This window comes from Rhyacophila brunnea, unplaced genomic scaffold, assembly GCF_057557595.1.
Source record: "Rhyacophila brunnea isolate RB1 unplaced genomic scaffold, BYU_Rbru_1.0 scaffold_18, whole genome shotgun sequence".
Taxonomy (NCBI): Eukaryota; Metazoa; Arthropoda; class Insecta; order Trichoptera; family Rhyacophilidae; genus Rhyacophila; species Rhyacophila brunnea.
This window is the reverse complement of record NW_028232837.1, coordinates 22,573,511-22,591,668: the sequence shown is the minus strand read 5'-3', so window position 1 is coordinate 22,591,668 and position 18,158 is coordinate 22,573,511. Positions and strand designations below refer to the sequence as shown.

The following is an 18,158-nucleotide window of genomic DNA, read 5'->3' as shown; positions in this document are numbered from 1 at the left end:
ATAGTACAGAGCCTCCAAAATTATAGTATTTGGGGATAAAATATAGTACGCGTTGTCATCTATTGAAAATGTATAGGTTTTTTGTTTCTCACTGAAGAATTTAGTAGAATGTGTAAATATTTCACCGCGGGCCGCAGTTTCCCTATTTTTCATGGTCGGCTCGTTTTTTTAGGAGAAAAATTTTCGCCGCGGGCCGCAGATTCCCAAATTTTCAAAGACGCAGGCATGGCAAATGCGAAATTATAGTACTTTTTACATATTTTTTTTCCGATATTCAAAATTATAGTATTTTGGGCGTACTATACCTGTTTTATATCGTACATAGTACGCGGACCAAAATTATAGTACAAATACTATAATTATAGTACGGTTGGCAACACTGCTCTACAGCCATAAACAAAAAAGAAAAGATAATATGCTTACTTGTCTCATGTCATCATTGGGTGATTGCAGCTGATCGACGAGTGCCATCATAAAGTCCTTAAACGAACAAAGCAGCGCTTTATTGTTGCCGTCCCCGAAAGTGAGATTAGTCAGTGCCATCCCGGAATACTTCCTCATCGTAACGCACTGCACCTCTTCAATGGCGCTTCCGTGAGCCGCCTGATCAACACTGACCAAAGCGGCCAATGACTGAAGACCTCCCAACTGACACATAACGTGCCGGTGCTCTTCGTCGAAAGACAACTTCATAAGCGCCGCGACGCTTTGCGCAGGATGTTTACTCATATCGTCTTCCACAGGCTCCGCTTCCTCTCTCAAAGCGAATGTTACATCTTCTAAAAAGTCACAATACTCTCGGACTTGTTCTAATAGTCTCAAGACCCTGGCTTCGCGTCTCCCGGCTTTGTCGTCGGGTTGCGCGTGCACCATATTGTGCAGTGCCCGCGCCGCTTTATTCCTGGAAGCTCGTGATAACTTTGAATGTATCAACTGCACCAGAAGAGGAATGCAACCAGATTGCCGCATTGCAATGCAGCTCTCAACCGTGTGACTCATTTCCAGTAAATATTCACTCATATCCGCATTACTGTCTGCAGACAATGATAACAGAGACAGTAAAGAATATACACAATCCACTTTGGTTCCTAGAGGTTGGTGCGGTAAGGCACCGGCAGGAGCGTTTCCTGAACCGGCACTGGAGAAACTTTTGACACTGCACGAGTCTTGACTCTGCCAAAGTTCTCTGTCACCGGGCCAGCCCCCGTCATAACCGTGCATCGAATTTCTATCACCCGATGTTGAAGTCTGTCCGGGTAAAAATTCACAGTGTCTCTGCTGTAAACTACTCCTTCTATGTCTTCTGTCCAAGGAATCTGAGCTCTCTGAATAATGTCCACTATCTTTATGTCTATTTCTCAAATGCGATGACGGTGTATTGTAGGACCTTAGACTTTCCTTCCGTCTCGTTGACGTGCTGGGTTTCCTCTCCTCTTGGATATCGTCTAAAAAATTTGGATCTGTAATATCAGTTGGTTTTTCATCGTCAGGTGAAGGTGAATGGTCTAAGAAGTGTGGTTTCGGAATCCTACACGGATCTTTTATATTCTGTAAGTGATAATCGTCATCTAAGAAGTGGGGTTTCCGAGCTAGAGGTCCGGGACTATCTTCAGCATCGTCGATTAGTTCTATCTGTTCTAAATCTAAGCTGAAGTTTGCTTCCGTTCCGTTTTGTTCCGATCTCGCTGACGGTTCGTGGATATGCGCGGGGATGGATCTAGTCCTCTTGGGTGAGGGCCCCGGCTCGATGACTGCGCGCGTGGTGCCGTAGCAGCGGGCGTCAGTCTTGGAGAGGGAGATGACGATGGGCTGCTGGGGTGATGGGTCCGAGGGGGCGATGTCTGGCTCGCTCCCGGCGGAGGGCCCCCCCGACGATTCCGTCAGTGGAGAGTTGGACGACTCCATGCTGCTCCAGGGGTCCGGGGCTACTTCATTGTCCAACTAAAAATAAAAAGAGAAAGACAATATTTAAAAACACATCAAAAATTGTTTATTGCAAAAGCGAATTGGAAATGAGTAGGTACCTATCTAAGATATTTTCCAAACTATTTTAATTAAAACAACGCCGTATGGAGACGAAGATGCTGGGCATAACGCGCAGGAATGAAAAATTAATAAATGTGTATGGGGCTAAACAGAAGTGTTTGATACAATTTTTTTTTTCGACTATGTCCGATCCTAATAAGATCATATGGGCCTCCACGGAGTGGAGGTTTGTATTAACAGATTTTGTTTTTACGAGAAATGAATGTCAGCCATTTGTTCAACCTATTAGGTCCATAATCTAACTCATACACAAATTGAAAGACAATACGTGTACTTGCCAGACTCAGGATTCTAACCTAGGACCCACGACCTTATAGGCTGATGCTTAAGCCGCGCGGCCATCGTGGGACTGTAATATAATACAAAGCATAAATACGTAGAATAAAATAAGAGAATATGGGAAAACCACATCGCCAGAAGAACAGCATCGCAAGCAAATCTCATCACCGGTATACAAGAAACATTAAAAACCGTTATGGGCGGAAATACCCCGTTGGATCAATGAGATAATCAAGTTTAGTTAACTACGCGGGAATTAAAGATAGAATCAGGACGAAGACGAGTGAAGAAGCAAGTAGAGGTCTTCATTTAGCAGTGGTTCGACAGTGGTCTTATAACAATGTATATTTTTCACAACCCGAATGTAAAAATTCAAAGTTGAAAAAATCCTGGCAAGATAAAACACAATGGCGGTTTTACCTCCAGACCTGTCAGGTACATACAATGAGTCCACAGATTAGCAATCGGACGATGGCACTGAAGTATCGGCGAGAAATATCACTTTTCGGATAATATAATATTTATTATCCGTTATTGTTTTTAGAATGTTCAGTATTTTAGGCAAAACTAATAATCAATCATAATTTTTAGCAAACACGTAAAGGTTTGACAGTTCCGTCATTTTTGGATAGTTAAGTGGTAATTCTAGTCCAAAGTTCAATCACTTATTTTTCCGTCAATAAATTATAATATTGTATAGACTGGAAAAAAAAATATGGAAAGTACATTGACACCGGCGTAATATTATTGTAATTATTCGATTATCCCATATGTCCGAAATCTAAACACCACTAACTATATAATTCTAATACAAAGCTCAACATATTTACAAAACAAGATTGTGTCAAATCAGTCATTCCAACGAAAGTACCAAGTCAATTACCTATATCATGGGTGGCCAACCCGCGGCCCACTGCGTGTCAACTTGTGGCCCGTGGAGCAGTGAGAAAATAAAAATAATATCAAATGCTGCCCCGCTAGATGTACTAATTTCGCAAATTGAGATTCGATATTGGCTCAAGATTTTAAAAAGCACCGTGTGCTTTTTGCTGCATTTGCAACGCCATTCTCCGTAGACGTGAATTTATTACCGGGAAATTTACAAATGGAACATTGTGAAATATGTTGCGATGAACAGTTGAAGGAGAAATTTCATCAGGTTGGTTTGGAAGAGTTTTACAAAACATATTTGGAGAATTACGGATTAAGGAGAATTAATATCCTTCATTTTACAAACATGCTCTAATGATGATTCGCTATTTGGAAACACACACGTGTGAACAGCTTTTTAGTCGGATGAAGCGTATCGAATCCCGAGTGAGAACACGAATCACTGATGTGCATTTGGGCATTTTCGCCAAAGTTTGTACATGTTTGAAATTTGGGTAATATTATTTTTTCACTCAAATTAACCATTTTTATATAGCTAGCAGATTCCTTGTTCTATTACTGAATTGGTGATAGCAATTTTTCAGCAAAATATTGATTAATACAATATTTATATCATTTTTATTATGAAATTGGGCATAATAAGTTTCCGTTCCGTGACTACGAAACTTAGCTTTTAAAACATGAATGAAACACTTTTTATCACTTAAAAGAGCTCTATTAGATTAAAAAAACCATACACTTCAAAATAAAACTACAAATAGTCAAAAAATATTATTGAATTTTAATTCTTGGGCACATTTCGTTCCCCTCCGTTACCCTATGTCTATAATGGCAGAGCATTTTTCCTTTAGTATTTGAAAAAACCAATCAATGTTCGTTCTGCTATTTTTTTAAAGACAATAATCACTTTTACTAAATTTTATTGGAAAAATAAATAAGTTTCGTTATTTAATAATCAAATGAAAAATAGTTAACGTTCAACTTTTTTGGGGACATTTTCGGAATGGAACGAAATGGTAACGGAGTGTAATTTGTAAAGCTTAAGTTACATGTTACCATAAAAACAAATTTTTGTTTTATGAAATTTATTTGAATTTTTTGATAGACAGATAAATATTCAACGTGCGTCAAAATAACAAAACAAATCAAACTTAATCACTAAAATAGATATATTTTATAATAAATTTCACAATACTTGTAAAATAAGGTAGGTAATAATTTTGACACACTATACATTACCATAACTTTATTTGGCATTTATATTATTTGTAACTCAGATAAAAAATATTTTTAAGCAAATTAACAATATATGAAAAAAAAATCAGCAAGGGATTCAGACGCGAGTTCCTAGCGCGGCACGGAGTATATAACTTTTACGAAAATAATTATAGTCAAACTCGGTTATTACGATCTCGGACATAGCGAGATCTCGGATGTAATAACGAAACATTTGTTGACAATTGGTTTATGATTTTCGCCATACATTTAATTTTTTCACTGTTATAACGAGCAACTTATCGGATATACCGAGCTAAAATACTGTTAATGTGTCGACCGTTTTAAAACATTTCGACCCTAAGCAATAAAATCCGATTGGACAGGATGCCGCCGGGGTCGGATTACGTTTATGACACTAGTAAAGTGTCTAAGTACCTACCTTATTGGTGTTTCACCGACAATAATAAAAAAGTATCCACGCATATGGTTGAAAAATCCAAGGTTTGTGAAGTCCGTAGGTACCTACCAGCGTTAATTACAATAAACAACTTCTTTTGTAGTTTATGAATGCCATGCTCGTTTCGGGGATTTTTACGATGGTTTCCAAATTTTTTATTTTCGACTTTTTGTGTAATGTGACATGCTCATTTAAAAATACCTATTCTCTGATATAACGAGTAACGCTTATAACAAGCAAATTCAGTCGGTCCCATCTTCCTCGTAATAACCAAGTTCGACTGTATGTTGTCTTGAAATTTAATTGTATTCATCAACATAAAATGTAGCTATACAGGTTGATTGTAATCAAGACGTACTTTTCTGGCATTTCGTGAATACCTACAGTTCTAGGTATTAAATCTAATCGAGTACACATTTCTGTTAAACGTGACAAAAAAATACTTTTTCATACATTTTTATAAATTTCTATGCCTAAAATGTATGGAGAAGTTTTAAAATTTTGGTGGCGTATAACAGAAAGAGTATGACAGAGCCAGTGCCTGTCTCGCAATTATTTCAGTCTGGTGTTTTTTCTTTTCCTTCTGTTGTTTTTTTTTATCTCCATACTTTTATGTGCGCTATTTTTGCGTATTCAGATATATCACATACTTTTTTAATCTTTATTATATTATTATATTATAGTCAGGTTATTTTCTATATTTTTTAATGAAAATATTTTTGTTTTTCATACGAACAGACAAAATAAAATTTTTATAATCTATGAAGAACTAAACACACACTGTAAACCCAACTTTATGCATGCCATTTCGTTACTTTTACATTCCACATATACGTTACCACCAATATAGTTTCGGAATGGAAGTAACGGATTCTGTTTCAGAAGTGTTTGAAGCCAAAATTTAGCTTAGTTTTATTGTTAAACCTGCGATATGTTTTATTATATCTGTAGTATGAAAGATAAGCTCAATATGTGTAGTATGTGAAATAGAAATATGTGTTTTCTTACCTTATAAATCGTGGTAACAGTAGTGGAACTTCTTAAATGACCAACCCAGAAAGCAACCTGTTCCGATAGCGATACCGACACACACCAACAATTTAAAGTGTACATGGCGATCAGTGTTATACAAAAATGTTGCTACATTAAAAAAAAACATATTTATAGTGAAAATTTTTCGCCTTCATGCTAAAATCGTGGTAACGGAATGTGGAGTTCCACTTTTTCAAATATCCTGGGACACACTTTAAACGTGATTTTTTTTCAATATTGGTACAAATTTACGAAAAAACTATATATTTTCCAAAAATATATAATGTAAGCTGTTGAAAACACTACGAATTTAATTTTACACACTCAAAATTAATGACGAAATTAGACTTTGTTTATTTGAATTTATGGGTGGGACATGGTAAAAACGCACTACCTTTCGATCTAAATAATCAATTAAAAATATATACAGGTCAGATAGTTGTATTTAACTGATTGAATAGAGTAAATTAATAAATTTGCATGTTAAAAGTACATAACTTTCCAACATTTTATAATATAATAACTATGAAAAAATCAATCAAAGTCATGGGACATGCCAAAAACGCAATGTACAAACTTTGGCGAAAATGCCCATTTGGAAAACTGTTTGCGCGTAGGAACAACGTCACTCGATATCGATATCGATGCACTTAGTTCTGCCACACAAAATCAAACTTCTCACTAAAATTTATTATTTTGTTAATTTTTTATTATTTAAAAAAAGTCAAATCTAATAAATATGTTGGATTCTCATTTTTGTTTTATTTTATTAATATATCGTCTGTGTTCAGGCAGAACACACTAACTGGAGAATACTAGTTTTGAGTAATTTGACTTTGAAGTTGTTAAAATGTTTGAAATGATCTATCATGTGAGTTTATTAAGTAATCGTAAAAAGGGTGACTTTAAAATAAAGCCTGTTTATTTATTAAGAAGGTTTCCAGACGGTAAAGTTTGAAATAAGGAACATTTTGGTATAATTAACTCAATATGTCATTTTTTCGAATTAGTGTCTTCTGCCAGAACAGTGACGATATATTATATAAATATTTATTTTTTGTTTTGTATAATAAAAAAAATGGTTGTGCGGCCCGGCCCGGTAGGAAGTCTCATTTTTAGAATCTGGCCCGGCTGCTGAAAAGGTTGGCCACCCATGACCTATATGATAATATCGCATTCAAATTAAAATGATCAAAGTTAATTACTTAGGTATTTTCAGTTAGAAATCCCGCTCGATTTTTTCTGAGAAATAGATGATCACCTTTTTTTGCATTTAATTGCGTGATCGGAAGTGATACTGTGTTATATTAATTATTATGTAAATATGTTTTTTGGTTTATATCGGTATACAGGTGCGAATTTACCGGTATCCGAGTGCACGCAGCAGTCAAGACATCCATATATGGTTAATAATTTATGTAAAAATGGTCATTAATATAGATAGGTAATTATTTAAATCGATATGAATCCACAAAAAATGAACATAGGTAATTATTTAAATCAATATAAATCCCCAAAAAAGCTTTTATATTCGACAAATCAAGGATAATCGTCCCAGAAAATTCGAAATATATTTTTCGGTGGATACAAAAATGTCAATCGAATGTACAAGCACCATTTTTTTCACGACACTCTAATTTTTATGGAATTGTATTTCAAAATATTACAAAATCATTAATCATCAAACTTCCCGGCTAGCTAGACATTTGAAACTTTTAGAATATATCAGAACACGATGCCAATGCATTTTTTTAATACTTTTAGCCATCTTTAAGTAGAATTGATTTCATTTTCAGTTAATTCTGTTTTGTATGAAAAGTTATTTCGGAAGAAATCCGCAAAAAGTAAAACTATTATTGGTTGCTAAGTGGGTCCTAGCATCTAAATTATTAATATATACGTGCGTTACTATGGAAATCACTATGAAGTGTCAAAATGACATTTCAATATATTTATTCAGTATTTCTTTTTTAGTACTATTTTTTTTGATCGTTTAAGCTAGTCAAGTCAAGTTTATATGATTCAACAGAAAATTTAAAAACGTTGTATATAAAAAGTTCTTTTTATCTTGTAATTATTTTAAATTATTAATAACCATGTCCTTGATTTATCATACAAGATGCTTGTTAGTAATTTTGAACAATCACAAACACCCAGGCTTTGAGAAAATCACATAAATATATTGTGTCCTCAACGGAATCGAACCCAGAGCTCCTGGATGGAAGACCGGCGCCTTACGCACTGCACCACGAGAGCCGCCTAGATTTACTGTGTTATATTATTATGTTCGATCCTAAGAAGAACATAACAATATGGGACTCCACAGAGTGGAGGTTGTTTTAACAGATTTAGAAGAGAAAACTCAAACCTATTATGTAAATACATAGTCTGACTCCAGAGGACCCACGACATTATAAGCCGACACGTTACCGCTCAGTCATGGTAGGTATATTTTATTCTATGAGGAACCTTAATTGGTGCTAGGATTAGGGCCCCAAAGTATTTAAATCCGTCCCCGTTGGTACCAGTTATTTTATTTATTTGTATGTAATTCCGGGATTGAAAAATTATCAATAGAATAAAATAGAATTTTGTCTGGTATTGTAATCCCAGTGTGAAAACTGACACACGTGACTGAACGAATGATTAGATTAAACCGGCTATCCTAAATTGCATAATGACGTCAATTAAACACACCAACATTGCACTTGTTCGTGTAAATTCACCAAATACATTCACGTCTTGATGCATTTATGTAAATTTGTACTATTTATCGGAACAGTGGGCATATTATTGGCGTGAATTATTTCCAAGGCTCACCAGATTTATTTTAAAAATGCAAAAATGACGCCCCTGCACTGCGCTCCAAATGCGAGGAAACATAAATAATCGAGAGGCGGTGTTTATTATGGAAATCGAAATGATTTGTCACACCTGTGCGAGGATTGAAGAGTCAAAGGTCCCGACGTGGGACGAAGGCAAAAGGTGCGAATGATTCATTTTAGATCACCGAAACGAAGATAAGCATCGCGATGTCCATAAAATTATGGCGATCGATAGTATATATTGGGCCGGTTTTCGGTAGTATTCAAACCGTAATAATCATTAGCAAGTAGTGGATTTAAAAACCAAATTGAATTAATAGTTTAATTCCTAAAAATAAATAACAACGACGCGAGAACTAATAGCTACTATAAATACATATAATTAATTATAAAGCCGGCCATTATTCCTGCGATGAGAAGTATGATTGAATTTATTACCTCAATGATGTATCTATAGTATAAGACCCCAATTCATATGCCGACGACACAATTCTACTACGGATAATGGCAACGACCTTCAATGTTTACTAACTAAAGCAAACACCATAAGTAAGACATGAACTTAGTGTGAATACCTACACAAAAACAAAATGGCAGGAAACACTTTTGAAAAAATTAAACTTCTCTTCAGTAAACGAGACATAATGATATGCTCTGGGCACTCGATGGAGTGACAACAGGCGCTACTATCATACCCGTGTACTGGTCAACGGAGTCGAAGCTTGGAGGCTTTCGAGATGTGGCTGTATCAACATATCCTGATGATATCATGGGCTGATTGCATTACCAATGAGGAGGCTTTAAGAAAAGATATAGCTACCATCAAGCACATAACTATTTTCTACGATAAAAAGTATAGTTTTTATTAGTTATTATAGCATAGGTTCTCTTGGCTACGCAACCTCTGTTAGTCGTTCAATATCCAAGAAGTTGGGATCTGATACGATTGCCCAATAATAGGGAAGTGTACTGCAAGTTGTTAAGACGGCACCAAAAGAAAATAGATAAAACATTAATTAATAAAGTTTTAAACCATAATTTATCCCCACTCCTCACGATTTTCCCAATATCAACTCACATCCGCTCTACTCAATTATTATATAACTTGGAATTTTATCAACTATCTCTTTCTCACATTTTACCCCCTCCCCCAAAAACAATAATTATAACATTACCTAAAGCCTCAATTACATTGAGCTTCTTTACGAGCTGTGTGTTGGCGAATTTATAATCTGCCTGTAAAGTCGCCCAGTGTAATCATCGAACAAGCTAACATGTTCGATGATTACACTGGGCGACTTTACAGGCAGATTATAAATTCGCCAACAAACAGCTCGTAAAGAAGCTCAATGTAATTGAGGCTTAAGAGATATTTTGTGAATACCAAGTAATAAAACCATGTCATAAACTTACTACTATTCAAACGAGACAGATCTCTCTCTGACCGGCTTGTATCATTCACCGGCACAGTAAAACTCACCATCCTCCGAGGATCGTCTCCCGTATTGCCATTGGGATCCGCGGCATCGGGATCGTTGGAGACGAACAGCAGGCTGTCGTGGTCGGCCGAGGCGAACGAGTCGCTGTCCCAGCAGTTGGCGTTCGTCTCGGAGCAGTCGCCGGGATACGCGCCACCCCCGCGAAGCATCGTCACGTGTCAGAGCACTAGCGCCACCCTTTTCACATCACTTGGGAACCCATGATCACTTTCTACATTGATTAAAGTCCGTCACTTTTTAATTATAAAAATCCACTTTATTTTCACTTGTACATTTCGAATTACCTGTCCAATAAGAGGAGAGAATAAATACGTAATTAGTCTCCGAAATAATTAATAAAATTTAAGTTAAAAAATATATTTAATTTCGGATAATGGTTACACAAGAGACACAAAATACTTTTGTTTCTTGTTTAAAACACTTAAAAATGTAAATTAACAATAAATATTTATTGTCTCAAATCGTAAGCTTCGTATTTTTCCGTTGGGTGTGGTCGGTAGGCTTAAAACTGATATTTATGAGGGAAAAAAAAACTATCGACCGAGAAATTTGAATTTAAATTCTTGTGTGGTAGTCAAAAGATTCGGCGCCGGGACATCTAGGCGCCACGCAATCGAATGAAATTCGAAAATAAATAGACGTTCGTCAAGTATAGGTACTTTCAAAATATATATTTAATATTATTATTTATATTTAAATTATTATTACTTGGTAAGAATTTCAATATGCACACGTAAATAATGATTTAATTGTGCATATATTTACGTTCCAACGAGAAGAGAGTTCTTTTATTACAACGTTTTCCTTAGCTCGTATTCCTATTTGTCCGGTGGTTCTTTGTCCGGTACAAATCTTGCAATTGATTTTTAACTAACTTCCCGACTAGCTAGACATTTGAAACTTTTAGAATATATCAGAACACGATGCCAATGCATTTTTTTAATACTTTTAGCCATCTTTAAGTAGAATTGAATTCATTTTCAGTTAATTCTGTTATGTATGAAGAAAAGTTATTTCGACACTATTATTGGTTGTTAGGGGGTCTGGGGTCCTAGCAACTAAATTATTACTATATACGGGCGTTACTATAGAAATCAACATTTTTTTAAATCGTTTAAGCTAGCCAAGTCAAGTTTATATGGTTCAACAGAGTTTAAAAACGTTGTATATAAAAAGTTCTTGTAATTATTTTTATATAAAGCCTCAGGTATAATAATTAATTCTCAATGCGCAATAAAAAAACATTATGTAAAGAGGAAAATGAATCAAAGCCACTAAGTTTAAAATTGTTTAAAATATTAAATTAATATATTAAAATAAAATTTAAAACTGTTTAAAATTCCTCGTATACTCTCTGTATAAAATCGTAACGAACGTCTATTTATTTCATTCGACAGTGCAGCACCCAGTTGTCCTGGCACTCAGTTGTCCAAAACAGTATTGTGGCTCAAACCACGGCATCTTTGATTGTTTTAAAATGCTTTTCTGTACATACCTACTCATTTTCGCCAAATTTGTGGCTCGACTCCATTGACATCTACGGCGACGAAATTGAATAGTATAAAACTTAACCAATTAGAATTTGATAAGTACATATTAGTATATTTACTAATAGTATTAATTATTATCGCCTATTTATATAATCTAACTTTAAAATGTACATAATAACATGTATGTACTATAATAGCGTTACCCAACGTAGCGAGGTTTACAACCGGGTGGTTAATAAATATAGCATCATCATTCATCAATCAGTGGAAATAAAATCGATTGTAATAACAATAACAATCTACTGTTTACCGCTCGTTTTCATTTCTTCAGTCAATGGCCGGCAAATTATCACGGGCCACTGCTCGGAAACGTAATCATTCGCTTGTGTCGTTAATGATTGACTGGCTGGAGACATAATCAATACGATAGGTTGGATGCACTTCGCTTAAAACGCGAAATAACAACAAACAATACTAAACTGTCACTGTGCAGGCGGGAAATGCTTTCACTTGCATATTATACTACTGCTAGTGGAAAGGTCTATCTACCCAACCCCCAAATTAGTATGATTAGGTTTTCCATTCGCTTCCGTTACCTAACCTTTCATGCTCCAATGATAATATATTATCATGTAACAACTGGCCACCGAGACAAACGTTACGGCATGGTTCGTAATATATAACTTAGGAAGAGCATTGTTCCAAATACGGTAATAGTTTCGATTGATCATTCAGTGAAAAATAAATGCCGCTAAAAATGGAACCGAAGATTATGGACATACATGATAACAAGCTTAACAAAGTGAAAATTCTGGACTGATACCTTGACAGTAGGTAGTAAATTTGTGAAGCTTCGTAACATAGTGCTTAGATTATTGATAAGCTGCCATTTACAAGTTGAGGTCCTTTTTAAATTTAGTGTCAACATTCAAGTCAACTTGTTGCCAAGGGAAGTAACCAAGGCGATAACAGCTCGCATCGCCACGTCAGACCTGTATGTACGTCGATTTGCACACATTGTTTGACAATGTTTTAGTTTATAAACGACATATTTAATGCTTTTTCATCAATGCAATATTCTCTTTAGTTCGTCACTTAAAATAAAAGAAACTACGGAGATGCACGAATTAACAAATTCATTTGACGGCACCTTGATTACTACTATCGAACTTACATCAATGTTCAACCGTCACAGCTCAACGATAAAAATCGCCACGTGGGAGTGCGACATGAGCCGGGGCGCACATCCAAACTCGTCTCGGCTGCAGCACGTCGAATAAGTCGAAGTGATGTTGTTGGTATTCACAAAATACATTTAACTGAATGTATCTCCGCACATAGCTCGAGTGCGACATTTTAGTTTGAAAAAAATAGCTGGTGTCGCAAGCAACAAATTTCACTCGACTTGGGGCGAAGTATAATACCAAAATGTCGCATCGGCACATGTGCAGAAGCTACTTCGTCTTTCGCAACGTGACTGTCCCGGCATGTCCTCGCTGATGCGAACGGACGACAGTTGCAAAATCGCGCCCGATTTTGTATTGGAACTAAACATAGAAGTCCGAGTGTCATAAAAACTAGCTTTAGCTCGAACATACGTGTACTACAACGTTTTATATAGCAAGTCAGACTTTAAAAAATCGGCAAAAAGTCCAGCAGTTACGGTGCTGACGATCTGTAAGTGAAGTTAGACATTGGGCCATGTATAAAAAGTTTGACTTGAAAGGTCGAGCTTCATGGCTCTGAGGCAAAAACTGCATTGCAATGATTGTTAAAAAAACAATTTACTTTATAATTTTATTTTACAAAAGTCGACCGCTACACATGTTCGCGAATTTTAAACTAACCTGATACACATCCATATCAAGAAAGTCACTGTAATACATGGAAAATTGAGTGTTATCAAAGATAATAATATATTCCTGCGTGTATGTTAATTCGTAACTACAGTACATTGCGTATACATTATTATTATGCCAAACTAGACTGCTCACAAGAGTAGTGTAGTGGATTTGAAACAATAGCCGAGGTGGTATTACTATCTACTTATAGGTATATGGAAGCAAGGGAAAGACTTTCATAAGTATTTTTAACTATTATCTTATCACACTTCCAATCACTCATTCACATAGTCTCATATTATAAACGCAATCGGCGGTCGATTGTTGCCATACTAGATAAACTGGTTGATATACATTTACCTTATAAATCGCTCTGACATGTGTTTTTGATTGGATTTCTTTATCAGCTGATTATTATTAGATATAAGGTGAATGTTTTCCATTCTTCGCGCGCCAAACGCACACATGGCCAAAGATAGAAAACTAGAATGAAAAAATCTTTTAAAACGACGGTTAGGTATATAGTATTTGTACGAAGGGAAATTTACCGAAAGCATCAGGCAGTTTCGCAAATACCAGAAAAGTATTTAAGCCGAATTGAATTTTCACAGAGAAGTTATTAAATTTGTCGAAGCAATATGTACGAATTAAAAAAAAGATAATTTGAGATACAATTATTTGAAAAAAAATCGCTTGATACCAAATTACGGTACATAAACCGTTTAACTATTGTGAATTAATCAAAATTACTGAACTTTTAATATATAGATAGATACATATTTAAATGTATAATATACTGGAAGCACCCAGAATGACTAAAATGTATTCATTACCTGGGGAGTTGGGAGCACTTGTTGGGAGAAAATGGCAAAGTATTTAGATATTTTTATATTATTAATATTTATATATTATTATTATATGAATATCCGAAAAATATAATCTTTTATCTAAAATTATAATGAGACGCCATTCCCTGCCATATTTCAATTAAATCAATTTATGTAATGAAGTGTAGTATTGCACTAAAACAATAATTATACTACTTTGATATTCATGTTGATGTCATACAAATTTATCTGAAATATTATGGTAGAATAAGTTTTTACAAAAACAGTGCACCCTTGCCCAGAAACTTCAACTGATTCCCGTATTTTGTAATATAAGTAAACACTGACATAGTTTCGCTCACTTCAATGGGACATTATTAAGTGAGTTCATTTTGATTGATACAATGTATTTTCAGCAACAACAGCTGACTGTTAACATCATTAAAGAATTTTCGTTCGGCTTCAATGCTTTTTTACTATTTGCAAATCGACCTGATAGTTTCAGCTAATTAACCTACGAACATGCGCTTTCGTACAAATTACCGAATATTTACAAAAGATTTCAAGTAGTGGAAAAAAATCAGCTATATTGGCAAATTTTCCAACAACGCAAAAGTTCACGATCGCTATCACCTAGTACCGAGTGGTCAGTAAGTCAGTAACCGCTAAGCCGGAGGCCATATCCAAGAAACGAGACTTTCTTTCTGCGTCAGCGTGACCGCCGGTCGTTAATCTTGGCGTCCCGTGAAACTGCATCAGATCAGATCATACCGGAGCGTGCCAACATCGTTTTTACTCTTCACACTTTCGCTTGCTGGTAGCGGTGGAGGGGCGGTTCATACCGGTAAATCACGTCAGATCTAAGGAGTTTGATATCATTATTACACCTACTCTTCGAAATTTATCGTTACATTGTAGGCAATTTTCAAAAAGTAACAAATGGATGGTATCCCCAGACGAGATATTTCAATCCTACGAAGACAGACAATTGCATTGTTTTTTTCCCGTTTGGTAATGGTAAAATAGCAGAGAATGAGATTTCAGTACGATATTGTAGGTACATAGGGGAATGGGACAACTGTGTGCCGCACTGTCGAATGAAATAAATAGACGTTCATTACGATTTTATACAGAAAATAGATAAGGAATTTTAATCAGTTATCTACTATTGAATTAAGTAGTTTTAATTCATTTTGCTCTTAACACAATGTTTTTTTTTTATTGCGGATTGAGAATTATCATGCCTGAGGCTTTATATAAAAATAAAAGAAATCTCTTCTCATTGGAACTTAAACATATGCACAATTATTAAAACACTATTTACGTGTGTATATTTATATTCTCACTCCAATAATTCACGAACGTCTATTTATTTTAGAATTTCATTCGATTGCGAGGCGCCCAGTTGTCCCGGCAAAAATATTGCACACTTTTTCAGTCATACTTATTTGTTTTCGTTGAATTTAGAATACATTTTATAGATGGTGTTTGTTAGCCAAAAATATTCATCTATCTAGAAAACATCTAAAATTATGTATGATTTAATGGAATAATTTTAAATATTTTGTAGATAAACGAATCTCTTTTAATTTTATCCACTATGGCTTGAATTAGGCAGGGTTTAATTAAATTTTAAATACTATCAAACACTATCTACACATTGTAATCCGTAGTTCAATGAAAACAAATACGTTTGAATGTCAAAGATTAATATAATATATTTATGTCGGATCTCAACAGCCTACCTCCACCCTTCGCCACTGCCTTCCCCCAGTGTGCGTTAAAATCAAATGATTTTTCATAATACCTATAAGTATTATGCAAACGCGAGCGATGTCAGACGGAAAGTTAAAAATAATATTGTGAAATGTTCCCCTCTAAAAAAACAATTAAATCCCACAAATTGCACATTCGTGCCGTACAAAACGAACGACACCGATCGCGTGCACTTCTCTGATGATGTTCGCACATTATACATTTAACATCACTTTGTGCGCAGAGAAGTGGAGCGAAGAAGAAAATAAACCTCCATACACAATGAGTTTCATTCCAGCAACGAAATTACTTGACCCAAAGACGACTTTTTATTCGAAGTAGACAGGTCAGTGTGCTATGCTATAAACACGGCACGGGCGATCAACATTTTCAGACTTAGGGGTTACTTTTCAATTTAAATTTTTAATACTATCGACATCTCTGTCTACTAATTAGTTAATTGAGTCCAGTGGCGAGGGGTGGAGGTACGCTGTTAAGATCCGACGTGTACACAACATTTTTACAGTCATACTTATATTTGTTTTCATTGAATTAGGAATACATATTACAGCTGGTGTTGGTTAGCTTTTTAAATTCATTAAGCCCTGCCTAAACCAAATCATAATAGACAAAAATATTCTTCTATCTATAAATTATGTGTGATTTAATGGCATAATTTTAGATATTTTATAAATAGAGGAATATTTTTCGACTATTATCTACATATTATGGATTGGTTTACGCAGGGTTTAATTGAATCTTAAAAACTAACCAACACTATCTACATATTGTAGTATTAGTTCAATGAGAACAAATACCTACGTTTGATTGACAAAGATTAGTATACACTATTCATGTCGGATCATAACAACCTACCTCCACCCTTAACCACTGATTGAGACAAAATGATATTATAAAATGGCGTCAGAACCGAAATAGCTATTGACTTAATAAAAAACATCCAGTTTGCAATGCTCAACAAACAACGCGTTGTTTTTTTTTTATTTCAATGCTATGCGGCCATCTCATTACGGTAAGACAGCTCACGGTAGATTGTGCTGCGACGAAATGTAATACATACAATTTAGATGTAACCGTAACATAATATATTTGTTACGATTTACGATTTATTACTGTTGTCGAAAATCAAGCATGACCAGGGAACTCAGAAATAATGGGAACTGAAATACACACCGGGTAAGGCGATAGCAGGTAACCGACTCGGGTAAGGAAGAATCCGGGTTAAACTTTCACACGTGTTAAGAATACGTTTTACGTCGAATACTAAAAACTGCTCTCGGTTTGTGCATTTACGCTCATTTAATGTTGGTGTATTACACACACTATTGCACGTGCATAATACGTGCTTCATTTTCGTAGGACACTCACACATTCAAAAGTCTGCTTCACCATGCGGCGTATTGAATATTGCCTATCGGTATTATATTTATTATCTGTTCTGTGAGCACGACTTTTTTAATCTACAGAGAGAAATGACACTAATGGAACGAACGACGGGTTGGAAACACCTGCTACACAACTTATAATAAATTACTATATTATTCAAATTATATTAACATTATTGTCAATTCATAATAATCCGGTTTAGAGGTATGCCATCATTCTCAAACAGCTACACTTACAATGCATTCCACAGTAAACCGGTAGTTTTTTTTTTTATCAACTAAAATATAGGTTATTCGAAATAATAACGTTGTCTATTATTTAAAACATTGTTGGATCGATGACATCGTTGGTAGGGCTGCCCAAAGACAGGTAGCTGCGTGATACCTTCCAGTTTGCGAATTTCCTAAATCGTTACGTATTATTATTTAATGTTACAGGTAACATAAAATAATATTTTGGACTGGGTGGAATGAAGCGATTATTAGATACGCCTGGTTATTATCTGAAAGTTGCTAACTTTTAAACGAAATTTTATGGTACGTTATTACTCTGGGTTTACGAACTAAATAACTGTATTTACGTTTATATAAA

At 35.2% G+C, this 18,158-nt stretch overlaps 1 protein-coding gene across 2 annotated transcripts in view; it reads right to left on the bottom strand.

The window, feature by feature from the left end:
- Positions 1 to 18,158, bottom strand: part of Apc (APC-like) — a 137,471-nt gene that overhangs the window by 21,082 nt on the left and 98,231 nt on the right. The window contains exons 1-2 of one of the 2 annotated variants that reach the window (XM_085945097.1): positions 10,229 to 10,520; positions 424 to 1,941 (exon numbers count right to left, since the gene is read on the bottom strand). In XM_085945097.1, the coding sequence (XP_085801223.1) occupies positions 424 to 1,941; positions 10,229 to 10,396 (1,686 nt within the window). In that variant the 5' untranslated portion in view covers positions 10,397 to 10,520. Of the gene's footprint in view, positions 1 to 423; positions 1,942 to 10,228; positions 10,521 to 18,158 lie in introns of those variants that run through there. The other variant, XM_085945096.1, reaches the window with a different exon arrangement.